Source organism: Protopterus annectens, chromosome 3.part0, assembly GCF_019279795.1.
Source record: "Protopterus annectens isolate FY-2018-M chromosome 3.part0, PAN1.0, whole genome shotgun sequence".
Classification (NCBI taxonomy): Eukaryota; Metazoa; Chordata; order Ceratodontiformes; family Protopteridae; genus Protopterus; species Protopterus annectens.
In genome coordinates this window covers 29,394,388-29,415,417 of record NC_056731.1, presented here as the reverse complement: position 1 = coordinate 29,415,417, position 21,030 = coordinate 29,394,388, and the positions used below count along the sequence as shown (strand labels likewise).

The 21,030-nt window shown below is 40.1% G+C and overlaps 1 protein-coding gene across 1 annotated transcript in view; it reads left to right on the top strand.

Annotated features, from left to right (window-relative positions):
- ARMC3 (armadillo repeat containing 3) overlaps window positions 1-21,030 on the top strand; it is a 926,167-nt gene that overhangs the window by 526,504 nt on the left and 378,633 nt on the right. Inside the window, exon 11 of the mRNA XM_044064561.1 lies at window positions 2,836-3,085. Within this exon, the coding sequence (XP_043920496.1) occupies window positions 2,836-3,085 (250 nt within the window). The remainder of the gene's footprint in view (window positions 1-2,835; window positions 3,086-21,030) is intronic.

The following is a 21,030-nucleotide window of genomic DNA, read 5'->3' as shown; positions in this document are numbered from 1 at the left end:
ATGAGGGTAAGGTGGTTCACACAGCCTATCTAGATCTCGCCAAGGCTTTCGACACCATCCCCCACTCTGGAATTATAGACAAACTCACTAAACTAGGTATAAATCCCTATGTAACAAGATGGGTTGCCAACTGGCTCACTGACAGAACCCACACTGTGAAAGTAGCAGACTCTAAATCCAACTTCAGACCAGTGACAAGTGGAGTACCACAGGGCTCAGTCCTTGGTCCTTTCCTGTTTGGTATCTACTTCTCTGAAGTACAGGCTAACAGAGGTCTTTGGCTAACAAAGTTCACAGATAACTGCAAACTAGGAGCATAATCAAAACTCCTAACGATGTGGACATCCTACAAAAGTGCCTCACTGAGACAGATGCCTGGTGTCAAAGCCATGGCCCCAAGCTCAATGCCAAAAAGTGCATTGTCATCCCTTTTGGTAAAATCTATGTACCCATGAACTACCACATAGGCGATAGTCTACTTAACACCAAAAGTGTGATGAGACCTTGGGACACAGGTGGACAGTAGTCTCTCCTTTGATAATCACATCGCCACAGTAGTCAGGAAATCCTTCTATGTGGCACACCTCATCACAAAAGGTTTCTCATCCAGGAAAAAAGAGGTCATTATTCCCCTCTGCTCATCACTTATTACACCCATTATAGAGTACAACGCCCCTTTTGGTATGTACCTCACAAGACATCTACAACAACTGGAAAGGCCACAGAAATACCTCACAAAGAGGATTACTGGCCTCAAACAGATGCCCTACGCAGACTGTCTCAAAAAACTCCAGTTTTACTCCGTCGCATATCGCCTACTCAGAGGCGATCTCTGCTTAACATACAAAGCTATGTCAAACCCAGAGCTGTTGGACATGTTCCACGTAACAAAATCCCAATCCCTCTGAGCTACACACTCTAGGGACCTAAACCTTGTCACCACAATAAACAGAACATGCTGGAGGGATAGATTCCTGTCCCAGAGACTTCCCATACTCTGGAACAAACTACCTATCTATATCAAACAAAGCTCCTCATTAGCACTGTTTAAGAAAAGTCTTGATGATTGGATGGGAGATAGGAAATTCACCCCGGAATCACTTCTGTGGCTCTGCTTGACAGGGGCACAGGAAAATAATTTTCTTGGTTGGCAAAAGCCAGGGTACCGTTTGGCTAGGCTTATATAGGCCCTAGGTCCAATAGCCTGGTACCTACCTATGAATCTATGAACCTATAAGGTTAACCATCTTATTAGCAGCCTGTAGTTGTGTTTTTAACTTAGCTGTGTTATGTTTCAAACTGTGAACAGTAGAATCCTTTTCTCTATCTTTTGATTTTACCTGCCAGGCATTAAAAGCTGACCAGCAACAGGCAGACATTTTATTACCCTTTTCTCTAAGTTGTTTTTGTAAGTTTAACAAAATATCTTTATCAAAAGTTCCTGCAGGTGGAAAAGTTAGTTTACCATAATTTTTTAGTACGTTCATACCATTTATCTAAATAAGCACAATTGTCTTTGTTACAATGTTGAAACACATATCTAGCAAGAGTACCAAACTCCGTCTCTTCCAAAGTACCCATATTGCCTAAAGGAAAACTTACAACGATGATATAAAAATAAAAAGTATCCCACTTACATACTAAACCCATATACATGCGACAGCAACACTTACCTGGAGAATCCTGAGCTCTGCCAGGACTAAAAGTTACAAAAAGAAAGGTGCAGCTATGAGCTAACACAACAGAAAACACACTGGACAGAATACTGTCAGAAGGCCCAAGAGAAGTGATTTTCTGATAAGGTAGCTCTGGACGGTTCGAAAGAATCCGAGTCACAGCACCAGCTGTTATGGTTTAATAAAATACTTCAGTCATTAACAGAGTGAAATACATATTGCTATTAAGCAAAAACACGTGTAGGAAACAGTGCTCATTTAGTCATGTCTCCCCAAACAAAGAATTCCATGGTTACTTTATAGAAAACTTATCAAGATAATACACTTTATCTCTCAGACCACTGCTAAACATCCAACAGAAACATGCTAACTTTAAAAAAAAAAATACATTTGCTGCTTCTTATCTACATTTTAGCCTAGTAAGGAATACGTTTACTTCTATCATGTGACTTACAAGAAATGCTGCCTCAGGCTCAGGAAAAGAAACTTAACAGTCTGTACTTTTCCATTGTTTCACAATACTACTGCAGTCACATACACCAGTCTTTCTGAAGCACATGCAGCATTCATTTAACCCTTTACAGGATTTGTGTTTTTTTTTCTGCTTGGCATTCTTCCCAACAGTAGGCCCCTAAGGTCAGATTTAACAGGCATATACTTAGCACGTCAGTTGTTCAGTATGGAATCCTTCTGCAGTGGGTATATATATTACTCTCCCACTGTCCAACATTGTCTGGATAATCTCTCCAAGCTTCTATGGATGGATTTTTATATAAGTTGGGAACGTACATATTTGTGCATCTGCATGTGTTTTTCTGTCTCTGTCTTTCAATCTGTGCTCGCTTAGTGTATGGAATTTAAAGTAGGTAATGTAGTGGCTGAGCATACCCTCCTAGTCTGGCATGTGACATCATGATATGTGTTGTGCTTCTGAGTACAGAGATGAATCTTCTGAATTGTGCTGAGATGGAGACAACCTAACAGGAAATCTCGGTAGTTAATGCAGTGTAGAAGGCCTTCTTACTGATCAAATGGTATGGTATACAGCTTTGCTTTCAGTGGTATAGATTTTGTTTTCCTTATTTCATAGTTTGCTCATGAGGAAACTGTATTATTGCTAAATTAAGCAACAGATGATTTGTTTTTCCATTTTTGCTAGTGCCGTCTTCGAAAATGAAGGTGTTGATCTTCTGATACGTTTGCTGGCTGATAAAATAGATGGGGCTGTTGCAAATGCTGCAACTGTACTGATAAATATGGCCACTCAGGAAAACTTGAGAACCGGCATCCAGTGTCGTGGGGTTATGCAGGCCATTGTTGAACCCCTACAGTCAACCAACACTATTGTGCAAAACAAGGCTGCCCTCACTGTAGCCGCAATGGCTTGTGATGTGTATGGAAGGACTGAGGTAGGACAGTACAATACTTATAGTGTCATCTGCTCTAATATATGAGATAGCTGCCTTTTAAGTGAAGACAATCATCTTCATCAGAATTGTTTGTTGTTTGATGTAAATTATTCCTCATACTTGGGTATTGCTTGCAGTGATCTTACTACATAATTGCCAGAGCCAGACTTCCCCCCAGCCCATGATGCCACACACATCATAATTCTGAGTACTCTGAATTTATACTCTCAAACCACACAACCACACCTTGAATCTACTCAGTGTTTTTTTTTTTTTTTTTTTTTTTTTGCTGTACTGAAGACTGTCTGGTAACTGTTTGATATTCTGTGACTCATTAATATGAGTCCCAGAAAAGTGAGATTGAATTACTGAAATGCGGACTTATATGTACTAAGTCTGAGATTCCCATTTCTTGTACTATTTCCTTTTTTCTGATGTATGGCAATCTCAGAGTAAGCATACATAAGTTTGTGGAGGTGAGTAGAATTTGCAGTACTCCTGTATTTTAGACTATTTTTCTAATTTTTAGGCTCAAACTTACAAGTCTCAGAATTACAGTAGGAAACCTGACTCTTTTCTGTATCAGTCTTTTGTCTCTTCATCTCATACTGACAGAGAAGCAAAAAAAGCCATTATTTTTATGTTTTTTTCTGCTTGGCATTCTTCCCAACAGTAGCCAATTGCAGTAGGCCCCTAAGGTCAGATTTAACAGGCATATGGAACAACTAGTCACCACTCCCACAAGAGGGGATAACATACTAGACCTGATCATCACCAACATGGGGACTCTATGCTCCATACCAGAAGTATATCCCTCATTGGTAAGATCAGACCATAAATTAATTTCACTGGATATCCACATCCTGACCCCACCCCCAGCCCAGAAAACCACAGTGAAAAACTTCTCAAAAGCGAACCTCTCACTTCTCAAAACCAAAGTGAAATCTTTCAAGGCCCCAGGGCCAGTGGAAACTACGGCCCAAACTGCAGAATCCTATATAAATGCATTCTACGGACATCTCCAGGAATGCATGGATCAAGCTATCCCAAACAAAACCAAGACCCAATCATCCAAAGGCAGGCGTCCAGTCTGGTGGACCCCAGCCATAAATAGACTGTACAACAGAAGGAGGAAGATACTACATGATAGAGCAAAATCCCTAATAGGGAAGGCAGCTCTGATCAGTACTAGCAAAAAATTACGATCCCTCATAAAATTCTCCAAGGCCAGCTTTGAGAGAAAAATTGCACAGGACACTAAAGACAATCATAAGGCTTTTTTCAGTTATGTTAGGAACCTGGGATGCAACTCCCAGACTTGTTCTGAGTTGATTCTAAACTACAAAAAATACACTGAACCCACAGACATCGCCAATATCCTGGCAGACAGGTTCAGTGCAAACTTCTCCACCCCCTCCCCCCCAAAAGTGCAAGTGTCTATCCCGGCAGGGGGCTGCCTCCCAAACATCTCTGATGCTCAGGTGAAGGCTGCCCTCTCCAAAGCAAAAAACACTGCTTCAATGGGACCAGATGGCATCCCGAGTTGCGTCCTACATGAACTCCAAGAAGAACTAATCCCTCAAATAAAACAGCTGTACAATCTCTGCCTCACTACAGGATATGTGCCCACAGAATGGCGTACAGCAACAGTGGTCCCACTCCACAAAGGTGGAGCCTCCACGGACCCTGGAAACTCTCGCCCCATAAGCCTGACTAGCTTAGTCTGCAAGGCTATGGAAAGGATCATCATGGAGCTCATAAACAAAGACATCGGGGACCTACAGACACTATATCCTACCCAATTCTACTTCGTCAAGGGCAGAGCCTGCCTTTTGAACCTGGTTGACTTCTTTGAAACAGTCACCAAAGCCATAGATGAAGGGAAGATAGTCCACACAGCCTATCTAGACCTAGCTAAGGCATTTGACACAATACCTCACGCGGGCATCATATATAAGCTATCCAGCTTAAATATAAACCCCTATGTCACAAGATGGGTCGCAAACTGGCTCAAAGACAGAACCCACAGAGTGAGAATTGCTGGAGCCATGTCAGACTCAAAACCAGTCACAAGTGGTGTCCCACAAGGTTCTGTCCTGGGACCGCTCTTGTTCAGTATATACTTTTCCGAGGTACAGGCCAACGTGGGAGGACTATGGCTCACCAAGTTCGCAGATGACTGCAAACCGGGCACCATAATCAACTCTCCAGCTGACACAAACATCCTTCAAAAAGGGCTCACAGAGACGGATAACTGGTGCCAGAGCCATGGTCTAAAGCTAAATGCCAAAAAGTGTATAGTCATACCCTTTGGCAAAAACAATGTGCCCACAAACTACCGCATAGGCGGTAAACCATTAAGTACAGAGAAAGTAATTAGGGATCTGGGGACCCAAGCTGATAGCAATCTCTCCTTTGACAACCACATTGCCAAAGTGGTTAGAAAGACCTTCTACATGGCCCACCTCATCATGAAAGGATTCACATCTAGATCAAGAGAGGTAATCATGCCCCTTTATTCATCCCACATCAGGCCCATCATAGAATACAATGCCCCTTTTGGGATGTACCTTACCCGACACCTGCAGCAATTAGAAAGACCCCAAAAGTACCTCACCAAGAGGATCAAGGGACTCAAACAGATGCCATATGCTGCTCGGTTAAAAAAACTCCAGCTCTACTCAGTTGCATACCGCCTACTTCGAGGCGATCTATGCCTGACATATAAAGCTATGTCCAATGCAGAATTAATGGACATGCTCCACCTCAGTAAATCTAAATCCCTTAGAGCCACACGCTTGAGGGACTTAAACCTCAGTATAGAAATAAATAGGACTTGCTGGAGGGACAGATTTATAACCCAGAGGCTCCCTTCGCTCTGGAATAGAATTCCAATTCATGTTAGGCAGAGCACCTCATTGAATCTCTTCAAGAAGAATCTTGATGAGTGGATGGGGGAATCATAGGTTTGTTCCGGGGATTACTTCCGTGTCACTATTAGACAGAGGCACAGTAAACTAAACCGTAAAAAGGGCACAGTATACTCAAATCAAGGGGTGGCGTAAGCCAAACAAAATCGGGTTAGGCTTATAATTGCCCCAGGGCAGATAGCCTAGTATGAACCTATGAACCTATGTCAGTTGTTCAGTATGGAATCCTTCTGCAGTGGGTATATATTACTCTCCCACTGTCCAACATTGTCTGGATAATCTCAACAAGCTTCTATGGATGGATTTTTATATAAGTTGGGAAAGTACATATTTGTGCATCTGCATGTATTTTTCTGTCTGTCTTTCAATCTGTGCCCTCTTAGTGTATGGAATTTGAAGTAGGTAATGTAGTGGCTGAGCATACCCTCCTAGTCTGGCATGTGACATCATGATATGTACTGGCCAGAGAAATATGTGCTTCTGAGTACAGAGATGAATCTTCTAAATTGTGCTGAGATGGAGACACCCTAAGAGGAAATCTCGGAAGTTAATGCAGTGTAGAAGGCCTTCTTACTGATCAAATCGTATGGTATACAGCTTTGTTTACAGTGGTATGGATTTTGTTTTCCTTATTTCATAGTTTGCTCATGAGGAATCTGTATTATTGCTGAATTAAGCAACAGATGATTTATTTTTCCATTTTTGCTAGTGCCGTCTACGAAAATGAAGGTGTTGATCCTCTGATACATTTGCTGGCTGATAAAATAGATGGGGCTGTTGCAAAAACTGCAACTGTACTGATAAATATGGCCACTCAGGAAAAGTTGAGGACCGGCATCCACTGTCATGGGGTTATGCAGGCCATTGTTGAACCCCTACAGTCAACCAACACTATTGTGCAAAACAAAGCTGCCCTCACTGTAGCCGCAATGGCTTGTGATGTGTATGGAAGGACTGAGGTAGGACAGTACAATACTTATGATGTCATCTGCTCTAATATATGACATAGCTGCCTTTTAAGTGAAGACAATCATCTTCATCAGAATTGTTTGTTGTTTGATGTAAATTATTCCTCATACTTGGGTATTGCTTGCTGTGCTCTTACTACATAATTGCCAGAGCCAGACTTCCTCCCAGCCCACGATGCCACACACATCATAATTCTGAGTACTCTGAATTTATACTCTCAAACCACACCTTGAATCTAGTCAGTGGTTTTTTTTTGCTGTACTGAAGACTGTCTGGTAACTGTTTGATATTCTGTGACTCATTAGTATGAGTCCCAGAAAAGTGAGATTGAATTACTGAAATGCGGACTTATATGTACTAAGTCTGAGATTCCCATTTCTTGTACTATTTCCTTTTTTCTGATGTATGGCAATCTCAGAGTAAGCATACATAAGTTTGAGGAGGTGAGTAGAATTTGCAGTACTCCTGTATTTTAGACTATTTTTCTAATTTTTAGGCTCAAACTTACAAGTCTCAGAATTACAGTAGTAAACCTGACTCTTTTCTGTATCAGACGTTTGTCTCTTCATCTCATACTGACAGAGAAGCAAAAAAAAAAGCCATTATTTTTATGGTTTTGCAGGTGCTGAGGGCTAATTAGAAGCTTGTGTTGCACATCACCTTTTATGGAAGTTGTTTAAATGGCTTTGAAAGATATGATTCAGTATTATCTTTTTTGTCCATTTCAACCATGAGTTATCAGATCCAATCAGATCCAACCTCAGTACTGATTCTGAAGCTTCTTAGTTCCAGGGCTTTGATTCCTCCCTTACCATCATTCCCTCAACTAAACCTTAGCACCTCCGATCTTGTTTGCTGCGTGAAGACTTCAGACATGTTCAATGAGGGCTATTCTCAATGATATGTCCTTTAAGTGATGTTTCCTTTTTTCTCCTCTCCCTACTGAGAGATTTATCTATCCAGTGTAGTTTTAGTCTTATTGTGTTTTAGTGTATACCTTTGATAGGCTTAGTTTGTTGATAAACTTAGACAATTAGAATAGTTAGGTTGATGGGTAGTATTTGTTACATTTGGTGTGTGTGCGTGTGTGTGTGTGTGTGTGTGTGTGTGTGTGTGTGTGTGTGTGTGTGTGTGTGTGTGTGTGTGTGTGTGTTTACTATATTGTAGCCTTAGTGCATAGTCTAATGTTTTTTTCTAGTCATTTTTATAGCAATACTTAAAGTAGAGTGTGCTTTTGATAACATTTGTTAACAGCAGATTTTTGCCTTATTAGTTAACCATAATCTTTAAAGTAAGAATGTCAGATAGCCAGGGATTTAAAAAGTGTCCTGACTATGGATACAAACACCCTTCCCATGATTCCCATGCCTTATGTGTGTGTTGTTTAGGTGCTGCCCATTTTGATACCCAGTGTCAAGCTTGTGCTTCCTTCAATTCCAGGGCACTTCAGACTAGGAAAGAGAAGCTCATAGTTATGGGCCTCCTGTCTCCAGAGACATAGTCTTCAATTTCTACTGCTTCTACCTCCTCCACTGCTACTTCTCCAGCCAGTAAGCAAGATAATAGCAGACCCAAAGACAAACAAAAAGAAAAGTGCAAAGAAAATGAGAAAGAAAAAGAAAAGGAAAAAGATAAGTCTGAGTTAGAGTAAGCAAATTCTGAGAAGTCAATGAAGTGTTCCCTGGATCCATTGATGATGTTCGGGCTGGACACAAAAAACCCTAGATGGTTGGAACCAACAGTTTCTTGCATCTATCCCTCTCCTCTTCAGTCCTGTTTCTCTTTCAACCTGGTGAGTCTGAGGTTACACTCCCTAATACTCCAGGAGTGGAGGTATTTGAGCCCGCCTTTGGTGGCTTCTTCTACCTGGTCCTTCAGAAGTCTAACCAGACAAGACATCAACAGAAAGACGTGGAAGTTCCTTAGAAAGCAAATCCAGCTTGGGGTTCTCTCAGTGCTGTCTCCTGGGAATGAGCCGAGTCTTGGCCAGCTACCCCTCCTAGTCTTTCCCTGTTCCTGGTCTGCCATTCAGATCCAACTACCTTGGCTATGACCTGCCCCTTTGTCATACCCAACAGTCTGAGTTATGTTGGTTCTAACAGCATCCCTTCCTCTTTTGACTCTGATATGTTTGAATCTGAAAGAGACTTAGAGCTGAAGCTTCGGTGCTGGGATTTAAGGAGATGGGTTGACACTGAAGTTGTCAGAACCATCCTCCCTCTCTGGGTCTAGGCACTCCATAGCTCAGATTTGAGATCAGCGTCAAGGTTGATACCCATTGGCACTGAGGTATCTGTTCTGTCTGCAAATAGGAGGAAGCCTATGGAACCGATGGTGACCTCAACCTTTGAGGCTTTTAAGAAGGTTCTATAGATGCCAAGGGAAGTGGCACTTCCATCCAGCTTGGTTCCATCCACCCGCCAGCAGAATTGTGCTTTTACTTTCCATCACTTTGTCAGACAGGGACAGCTGGTACCACAGGCTGCATGCTACATTAGCTCCCAGTCTTATTCAGAATTTTCTGATCTTTCAGTGGAACCAGTTCATAAGAAACAAACATTTATTTATTTATGTATTATTTATTTGCAGTTTGTTAACCGGGAAGGTCCATTGGGCCAGAATGAGCCTGTTTTCAATGGAGGCCCGGGGAGAAAAGCTCCATATACAATTATTACAAAGCTAATATCAGCAAAGTTAAAAAGTACAATACAATTTTCAAAAACTACTAAAACACAGTAATATAAAAGACAGAATAGTAACATTTGAGCAACACAGTAATATAGAAGGCAGAATAATAACATTTGAGGAAGGTGTTGTAATATAGTATTGAATGAAATTAAAACATAAGTATTTTGGAGTACATAAGTATAATTTGGAGTGCAGGCATTTATGCACTCAAAGTTTCATGAGGTGAGAGGGAGGAAGAATTAGAGGAGGAGAGGAGAGCAGTGAAAGGTGAATAGGTTGAGTTATGAGAACGGAGAAAAGGGAGCGGGAGTGGGAATGAAATGAAGGGAGTCATTAGGGTGAGTTACGAGAAAGGAGGAGAGGGAGTGGGAATGAAATGAAGGGAGTCATTAGGGTGAGTTATGAGAAAGGATAAAAGGGAGACAGAGTGGAAATGAAATGAAGGGAGTCATTAGGGTGAGTTATGAGAAAGGAAAAAAAAGGAGAGGGAGTGGAAATGAAATGAAGGGAGGTACTAGGGTGAGTTATGAGAAAGGATAAAAGGGAGACAGAGTGGAAATGAAATGAAGGGAGTCACTAGGGTGAGTTATGAGAAAGGAAAAAAAGGAGAGGGAGTGGAAATGAAATGAAGGGAGGTACTAGGGTGAGTTATGAGAAAGGAAAAAAGGGAGAGGGAGTGGAAATGAAATGAAGGGAGTCACTCGGGTGAATTATGAGAAAGGAAAGGGAGAAGGAGTGGAAATGAAATGAAGGAAGGCACTGGGGTGAGTTATGAGAAAGGAGAAAAGCGAGAGGGAGTGGAAATGAAATGAGTGTCACTAGGTTGAGTTTTGAGAAAGGATTAAAAAAGGAAGGGGGAGCAGAAATGATATACAGGGGGTCAGGTGGGGTGAGAGCACGAGCATTCCCAGTGAGAAGAGAGATGTGAATGGAGCATGGTCTTGAAGGCAGAGTGGTTTTGGGTGATTCGACTGTGGAGGTCAAATGAATTCCATAGACAAGCAAGGAAGAAAGACAGGAGAAATTGCCCAGGTGAGTGTAAGGGTTTGTACACTTCGAGGAGGTTCTGGTTACTGGACCTGAGTAGTCTGTCAGAATGATGCAAGGTGAGTAAGGAGGAGAGGGAAGGGCAGTTAGAGGGTTTGAAAATGAGTTTGTGAGCAGTTAGCAGTTGAATGTAAGAGAGATAGTGGAGAAATTCCAGCCAGTTCAAGGAGTGGAATGCATCACAGTGGTGGGAGGAGGATTTGGTCCCAGTAGCAAACTTAGAGATTTTATTGTAGCAGGATGACAGTTTCGACTTTAGGGAGAATTGAAGGTTGGTGAGAAGAGGGGCTCCATACAAGAGAGAGGGAATGAGGTAGGAAATAGAAAGCATGTGTTTGGATGAGGGAGTGAGATAACGGCTGTGGCGATACAGCATTCTGAGCTTCTGGTGTGTTTTCTTAATACTAGTTTGTATATGAATGTCAAACTTTAAATGTTCATCAATGATAACACCTAGAAATTTTGTATGGGAGACGATTTCAATGGGAATCTTATTCTGACTGACTATGGAGAAGGAATTTTTATCGATAGAGATGTTTTTAGATGGGGTAAAGATCATGATTTTGGTTTTGGATGCATTGAGAGCAAGATAATTATTTAGCATCCAAGACTCGGTACAAGAGAAGGCATCTTGTGTTAGTTTCTTGAGTTTGGGGAGGGCTTGAGCATAACAAATTATGGTGGAATCATCCACGTATCGGACAAGTTTGGTATTAGGAATGCACTGATGAAAATTATTAATGAAGATGCTAAAAAGTAAGGGACCCAATATAGAGCCTTGCGGAACTCCTGTTGGAGTGTGAAGGAAGGAAGAGTTACTACTGTTCCACTTGTTGTCTTGTCTGTTAGAAAGGCAACTGGAAAATCAGTTAATAGAGGAGGGGGGGGAGATTGAGAAGAGAGAGTTTGGACAAGAGAAATCTGTGGGAAACAGTATTGAAGGCCTTTGATAAGTCTAGGAGAAGGGTAGATACAATGTTACCAGAGTCTCGGGTGTGGTTGATGATGTCAAGGAAGGAGAGAAGGGCAGTGGTAGTACTATGTCCAGGTCTAAATCCATGTTGAGCTGGAGAAAGAAATTGATTGTCTAGGAGGTAGGTAAGGAGTTACAAGTGTATGCATTTTTCAAGGATTTTTGAGATAGAGGACAGGATGGCTATAGGACAGAAGTTTGAGATTTCAGTATTGTTGCCTCCTTTGTGGAGGGGAATGATGAACGCTTTCTTCCAGAGGAGGGGTACATAGGATTCTTGGACTGAACGGTTGATAAGTATGGTGATGGGAAGGGCAAGTGGAAGCACATAGACTCATCTCCAGAGTCTTGAAAACACAGACTTGAATGAAGGTGAAGGTTCCCCTAGATCCCCCTTGGAAGATGTCACTTTTAGTGAGATTCTTGAATTGATAAGACAGAGAGGGGGAAGCCCACCTAGAATCCTCCTCCAGATGAATCTGTGTTCCTGGAAGCCTTTGGTTCCATATAAACATCGTCCTGGGTGGTGCAACACGCTGATCCCCTTATTGACCTCATGGCTCAATAGGCATGGAAGGACGCTGACATGGTGGAACAAGTCCCTAAAAACCTGACAGGATATTGGCAGCACAAAAAGAAAGGAAAAATTGGTGCAAAGGTCCACCGGTGGATGCTATGCTCGTTGCATCATCCACTAAAAAGGAGCTAATGGATGGAAAGTTCCTCAGTCTATCACCCTAACAGGGAGTCTGGGGCTTTGAACTGGTTTCGGAAATGGATGTATGCTTCAGTAACTTTCCCACTTAGAGCGCTGAATTATTTGGTCCATGTTGCTAGACTCCAAAGAGACCTGACCAAAGATCTCTCCAAGTCTCTGTCTTCAATAACTTGTTAGTGGATGTTCAGAAGACTGCAGGCAAGTTACTCTTTCTACCTTCTAGTCTACTTCCAACATAGCCATGTGACTGCTTTCCAATGCAGTAGATAGCATGGCTAGGGTGGCAGGCACCAGTATCACCATGTGTCAATATGCCTGGATGCAGCTTTGTCATTTCTGTGGAAAGCTTTAAGACATCTGTCATCAATATCCCCTTTGATAGCTCCACACTATTTGAACCTAAGGTAAAAGACACATTAACCATAAGTCAGCAAGATGATAAAACTATCTCTGCAGTGGAAATCTGCTTCTCCACTCCACAGAGAATCTTTTCTAGGAATCAAAGGGCTGGTAAGAAAATGTGGTTCCATAAGTCATAGAGTTCTTATCGTGATGGCCCTGGGGATAGACCTTCTTGTGACAGACGAGGAAGCAGATAAGATGGACATGGCCCTAGAGGCTGAGGTGGACTGCACAACCAGGGCTTTCACAGTCCCTTTGCTATTAGTGCTCCTAAAGGATTGCTCAATTGCTGTGCTCTGGAGGCACTCAGGAGGTGCTTATCCATGCACCCACAAGCCTGGCAAAATATAACAACAGATTCTTGGGTGCTAGACATAGTTTCCGGAGGTTATGCAATTCCCTTTTTCCCTTCCTCCATTAAAAAAAGAAGAAAGTTCCCGATGTTACATCCAGTCAAAGGAAACTTGCAGCTGCAGAGGGTTCCAAGCTGCTAAGAAAATGAGTCATCCAGCAGTTCCCCAAAGATCAATTAGAGTCTGGAGTCTATTTAAGTTTGTTTTTGCTACCTAATAAAGCAGGGGACCTCAGGCCCATTTTGGATCTGAGTTATTTAAACTAATTTGTAAAACAGACAAAATTCTGGATGGTCACAATTCAGTTCAGTTTGCCTCTACTGAGGAAAGATGATTGGATACGTGCCATAGGCCTCCAGGATGCATAATATCATGTAATGATATAGACGTGTTCAAGAAGATTCCTCCATTTCTGGCTGGGGGCCAGTTGTTATAATTTCAGAGCCCTGCCTTTTGGTCTCACCACAGCCCCCAGTGTGTTTACTAAGATAATGGCAGTAGCGGCTGTGCATATTTGCCTGCTAGGGATCCAAGTTTTTCCATATCTCAGTGATTGGCTCCTAATCACTACCTCCAGTGATTTACTATTGAATCATCTGGACCCTCTGCTCCATCTTATGCAAGATCTAGGGAGCAAGTGAAAAGTTGGGTAAAGCACAGAAATGAAACCAAAAAAAAAAAAAAACCAAGTGTGTTTTAAGCTGCTCCAAGAAAAATTTTGAAGAACACAATATATTGTCACTGTATCAACTTTAATAATAAAACGTTTAGCATTTTCATTTTGTTAAATGCAAAACTTCATCAATGACAGAAGGATGTCTATTCCAAATGGATCCACCTGTGGCTGTAATAATGATGGATGCCTCCCTTCTGGGGGGGGGGGGGGGTGGATTTCAAAGGAAGGACAATCCAAGGTACTTTGTTGCACATGGAGGTCAATTTTCACATTAATATCTTGGAGATGAGGGTAGTCCTCCTACCATTGCAGGCATTCCAGTATGTCCTACCCAGGTGTGATATCTGCACAGTCAGATAACATGTCAGTAGTCTGGTACATCAACAAACAAAGAGGAACATGCTCCTATCGCCTATGTCTAGAGGCCATGAGAGTTTGGAAATGGGCAATGTCTTTCTCTTTGCTTTCTGATAGCAGTGCATGTACCAGAGATTTCCAATATGTAGTCAACAAATTGAGCAGAACTATCTTAATGCCTCAGAGTGATCCCTTATTCCAATAGTGACAACCTTGATCTTTCATCATTGGGGCCAACTTTGCTTTGATCTCTTCATGTCCTACCTAAAAAACAAATGCAGCAGTTACTTTCCTCTGCTCCCTCCACAGGGACAATCACCGAGGGATGCTGTGATCCACGATTGGCCCGTAGGTCTCCTCTTTGCCTTTCCCCCATTGTTCTTAATGAACAAATTCATCCAGAAGGCAATAATGTCCTAAGCCAGAGTGCTTTTTATTGCTCCTTTCTGGCTCCAACAAATGTGGTTTTCCTTCCTGTGGCCTGTACTAGTATATCCACCATGAATGTTGGATAAGTATCCAAACCTATTAACTCACCCATCAGGATTGTCTACTGTGGTCCAGAGATCCATGAAATTATACTTAAACCACAGTTAAACCAGAAGACAAGCTGTAAAGCATCTCTAGTATTAATATGAACTTTATTTCATGCTTTCTTCAATAGCAATAGACATCTTCAGAAATAAATTACACAAAAAAATATATAAGCTTAAATACTTGAAATAAAATCATGTTAACCAATCACAATAAACATACAATTAAAAACACTTCCAGTGTTAATTGCCCCTTTATTTAACCCTTTAACTTCTAAACTCCTATAGCCAACCTACGGTCCTTCAGAAAACATTTAATATTTATGGTGTCATTTAAACTTGGTGGTTTGTCTGCTTCTAATCTTACTTGCCATTCAGTTTCTCTTTGTTCCATCTGATTTTTATAATTTCATTCCCTTAAATCATATGGTATGTGTTCTACCACTGCAAAGAGAAACTTGTTATAATTACTGCACCTAATGGTATGTTTATATAGGGCATTATTTTCATTCTTTGTTTTAATGTCATAAAGATGTTATTTTATCCTAGTGCTCATTCCTATATAGTAACTAGGACAGCTTAAACAAGTATATCTTCCAGGCATATCTATAGTGTACTGTAAATGTTCTAACATCATGTAGGGCCCTTCATATATAAACCTACAAGCAGTACAACTATTGCAGTTAAAAGTGCCTTTGTTTTTGCTGGTATGTGGGCCTCCACTTTAGTGAGGTCATGTTGTAACATTTGTTTAATGTTACCGTTCTTCTTACTAACAAAAAAGGCTGTTTACCTAGCATGTCAGTTAGGTCTCTATTCCCTTCTATAATCTTCCAGTTGGTAGATAGAATGTCTCTTATATCAGTACTGTCTACAGACATTTCTATGGCATATCTAGCCCTAGTTGTTTCCTCTGTAGAATTTCCCTTGTCTTTCAGTTGAAACCTTTTAACTAAGATGGGTTCAAATTGTTCAAATCTCTTGGAAATAATTTCATGAGCATACTTATTTAACATATCTACTCTATAGCCTTTCTTTAAACAAGGCAGTAATGAAGTTTACCTCTTCCAAAAAGTCATTGTCTTCACTTGTCATCCTAGAGGCTCTTATAAACTGGCCTCTGGGTATGTTGTTTTTATATAATTAAGATGATTACTTCTCTAGTGAAGATAACTGTTTGAAAAGGTACTCTTTCGATGGATTTTTACTTATACAGTTATTGTTACCGGTATCCCAATTTAAATGTACATCTAAAAGACAAACTGTTTGTCCTTCACCTCCTAACACAAATGTTAAGAAATTAGAACTGCTCTTAAAACTAGCCAAGAAATGATTGGTGGTACTGAGTTGTGATGCATCCATGAAATTAATTGCTTGGTTCCCCCATTTCTAACCTTAGCAAGAGATGCCTGGCTCCCAACGTAGGTTGTTCAGATAATATCAGCCTCTCAAAAACAATCCACTATGAAGATCTACCATAGCAAATGAAAGAGAATTTCCATTTGAACTATGTCAAAAGGTTTACACCCCTTTTCTGCTCTAGTTCCTTCCATATTGCAGTTCTTATTTGAACTTTTCCACAATGGCTCTAGTTATTCCACTATCTAAATACAAATAGCCACAATCTCAAATTTCCACATAGGAGACAGTGACAATTCTATAGTTTCTTTAAGAGTCTCTTAAGCCTTTTTGAAAGGAAATTTTCTCCTATGACCATCTACCAGAGATCCAATACCTCCCTGGGATATTGCTATCATGCTACAGGCATTAACTCAGCCCATTTTGAGCCAGCAGCATCAGTTGATTTGAAGTTCCTCTCTTGGAAAATACTTTTTTGTTGACTGTTATGTCAGCCAGAAGGATTTTAGAGCTGCAAGCACTTTTCTGCAATCCTCCTTATCTGGTATTCCATAAGGACAGAGTGTCCTTGAGAACAAACACATCCTTTCTTCCTAATGTTTCATCCTAAACCACTTAAAATCAGTCAATAAATCTACCAGTCTTTTTCCCCAAATTCTCAAGCAAAGGTGAATACATTTTACATATGCTGGATGTTCATCTTCAACTTAGGTTCTGTCTTCATCGGACCAAGCAATTCAGAAAATCTGATCAATTCTTTGTTGTTTTCTCAAAACCTAAATTAGGCAAAGCAGTTGCTAAGGTTACTCTTTTCAGATGGTTATCAGAATGCATTTCCTTTGTCTACAATAAAAAAAGGCTTCTCTGCACAATCTAAACCTACAGCTCTTTCCACAAGGGCAATGACAATATCAACAGCTTTTACTAGTAGACTTTTATTGATGATATTTGTACTGCAGCAACTTGCTCAACAGTTCATACTTTTGTATCTCATTACAGACTGGATGTATAGTCCAGATCATGCTCTTCCTTTGGTTCTACCATTCTCAGGAGCCTTCTTCCTTGATACCACTCAGGTATAACATCTTGGGAATCTGTCCCATGGTTGAGTTGGTGAAAACAGACAACACTGGATACGAAAGTTATGTACTTAACATAACAATAGATCCATGTTGTCTGGATTTTCATCCCGTTCAACCTCTCTTCCTCCTGCCTCCTTCCGAATTGACACAAACGGGCTTCTGATAACCAGGTAGCTTTCATGCACACCCTGTCTGTGAACAGTCCTAACTGACTGTCCTCAAGTCCTACTTTTTTACCTGTATGGTATGTTTAATCTTAAATATAATTGCTGTGAATTTTTTTTACTGGGGCAAACAATCTGAGATACTAAGGTAGAATTGAGGGAATTATAGGTAGGGGAGGAGTCAGAACCCTGGAACTGAGAAGCATCAGAAACGTTGCTGAGTTCAGATCCAACTGGATCCATCAATCCATGGTTGAGCTGGATGAAAAGCAGACAACATGACTCTATCTTTATGGAAGTGCATAACTTACATGATTCACCAAGAAAAAAATGAATTTTTCAGACCTTATACGTTCTTCAACCGAGTTGCAAAGTATATCCCTTTTATAGGCAGTTGCATTTCAGTCAGCACTACATGGCCAAAACAGACTCTTCTGCTCTAAATGAGCTTCTCAACTTGTCTTGTGTACCGAGGATCAAACTGCTTTTAGAGATAAAAGTATTGGTCACCCAACAAGCCCGTTTTGAAACTTAAAGTAGTTTGACTCTGGCAATGACATTCCCCTCTGGAAATAATAAAGACTTTCTGTGAACCAGCTAAGTTAAATCCTTTCCAGAACCTAGTAGAAATGTTCTTTGCAGTACAAATCATGGGCTTTCTTCGGTGATACATACCTATGTGCGCTCATTAAGGTTAGTTAGAAGATTAGGAGAAGCCCACCCCTCCAATGAGGGTCTGTGCTTCACACATTTACATAGGTTTTGATTGGTTTTCTCGTAATTTTTTTGTACACTATTTTACTTTTCAGGAGTTTGTATTGGTTAATGCTCAGAGTCTAACACTGACTCAACAGCTTCAGTCAAAGTTGATTTTGGATAATATTTCTGTAGCTATGGTAAAAGAATGCAGGAATTTAAAGGGCATCGTTATTTTCACAAAATATTAGATTTTGCTGGTGTTAGTGATTGTTTCTTGTTTTAATACAGAACATTTAAACCAATTCCATTTCATACATTTTTGATCCCCAGTTCAACTTTTTCAGGGTCATGGGAGACCCAAGGGCTGTTCCTGGAATTTTTTTTTTTAACAAGAAACATCTATATTAAATTATCACATATAAATGAAAATAAACCATACTGACACAACACGTTGACATAATTGCAGTTGAAAACACTATACACCGCTTATAATCTCTCCAGCCATTGTCAGTCAAACATTTCATAGCTCATTCAAGTACTGCCTTCTTTTAAACCTTGTTCCTCCTATGCATGTATTGTTCCCACAATTCCCATTTTTTCCTAAGTAATTTGCTCCTACTCTTTTCTAAAGATCCCAATTCCAGTTGTTTTATCTCTGTTAGTATATTCGCTACTTCTAATAAAGTTGCTTTAGACTTTGATTTCCATTTTCTAGTAATTGCTTTTATGGCAGTAACCATAATTAGACTCAGCAAGGCCGTACTATGTCTAGGAAAGTCTGATTCTGTATCATAGCTCAAAAAACAATTTCCTTAGTTACACCAATGTTCTCACCCAGTATCTCAGACAGAGCAGTTTGCAGGGAATCTTTAATGTCTGCCATCTCATTACACTCCCAGAACATATGTTCCTGGTTACCTTTTCTTCCCCATCACACCTCCAACATTTGCTGTCTACCTGAGGAAAATTTCTTTGGAGATACCTATGTAAACACTTCCAAGCAAAGATCCTAAATGTTCTAGACTTTGTTACATATTTGGGAGACATGCATATATCCCACCATTGTTTCTTTGTGAATTGCTTATCCAATCTCTCTTCCCAATCCTTTCTAACCTCCTCTTATTGATTCTTATAGTTATCATGCAATATTTTATATACTCTACTAATTATTCTTTTTTTGGGTTTATGGAAGAGAATCAGTCTTGGTTGAGACTTTGGACCATCATATCACACAGCTGTTTTCAAGAAATAAGCAGAGTGAATTAGAGTTACTGCAAGGGCAAATAAATGAAGTGCTGTCACAGAGGAAAATGCTGCTGACATTTTATCAATGGCCACATTATCAGTGTACGAGTCAACATTACCAATTTTCACATTTGGGAAATTTTAAAAACAGGGCTAAAATCTGGTATGTAAAAGTAGAAAACTATACTTGAATGTACCCTGGTAGATTCAAGAGTGCTTGTACTTTTTGTAATAGTTAATGCAATGGATTAAGGTTCACATCTGCTGATGTGCTACTTCCTGTAGTTAAGAGTACTGTGTTGGATTCCTTTCACTTCCATTCGCCTGCTGTGCGACATAGAGTAAAACACTTAATCTGTCAGTGTTCCCAGTTCATTCCTTTAATGATATACTTGTGTCCAGTGGGCTTACCAAGTTAACAAATAGGCAAAATAAAATTGTCAGGAAAAGGATGAAAACAGCTAGCCCTTGCCTTGACTATTCCTGGTTTAGTTTCCTGCAGTAAATATATTGTAGTATTTAGGATTTTAAGACAGATAAATCGTTTTCATTGTTTGATCATAAATAAGAAATTTTTGGTATAAAATGTAGAAACATTTTTAGAGAAAGTTCTAAGTTCGTAGACCTTAGCAAAGCAAACTGAAAAAAAGCAGAACCTCAGTGATCAGTAATAAATCAGAGACAGTTTTTAAGACAGCATTGCAGGGAATTGGACAAAGTCTGCCATCTTATTACAGTAGCAAGTATTCTTGGCTGTAATTAGTTGAAGCTGAAAACCTCCAAAATTGAGGCAGGCAATGGCAGTTCATGCTACCTTGAATATGTCTGGTGCTCTCCAACTCCCAAATTTAATGTTATATAGAGGAGACAAGCTTGAATTTGTCTAAAGAATGAATGATCTTGGTGATATTTTGGCTCACAGGTTGACACTTTGGGACTAAGTGTCACCAGCTGTTAAATCTTCTTGCTTCCACTTATAAAACATTTCCAAAATAAAGCACTTCCTGACACAAGCTTACATTCATGTAATTATTCCTGCATTAGTCTCTTCTAGGATGGATTACTACAATGTCCTTTACCTGGGTCTCCTCAGCGCTGAGCTGAACTGTTTCCAGATGGTGCAGAACTCTGTGGCTATGTTACTCACTTATATGAGACACTACTGCCATATTATCGCTGCTCTGAACAGTATCCTTTGGCGACTAGTTCATTGTAGAATGATCTGCAAGATTTTGGTGTTGGTATATTTATTCGTTCATGAATTGGGTCTCAACTATTTGAAGAAACTATTATTGCCATATATTCCTATCCAGATTTTGCATTCTGTTCCTTAGGGGACTACTAGTAGTCCCAAAGGTGCATCTTGAGAACTCTGGTGTTCATATTTTTGCTTTTCAAGCACCCTGTTATGAAGTTTATTATCTCAGTGGCTTCAGGAGTGTTTCTCCTTACCTGCATTTTACCTGTCACATAAAACTTATCTTTTTAAGACTGCTTATGTAGATGTAGAATGCTTAATGTATAGCTGTGAATTAAATCTATTTGCTTTTAAATTTCTTAGCTTAATGTATCCTCTATATGCACATTTTAATCTACTTCTTATGTGCATTGGTGTTCTGCTGTAACAAACAACTAAATAAAGTTGAAGTTGAAGATGCATGAATTTTACGTTCTTTCTATAAATATGTATAAAACTCAGATAAGAGAGTTCCCTTGTAGAATGTTCACCTATATAAAATATATAAAAATT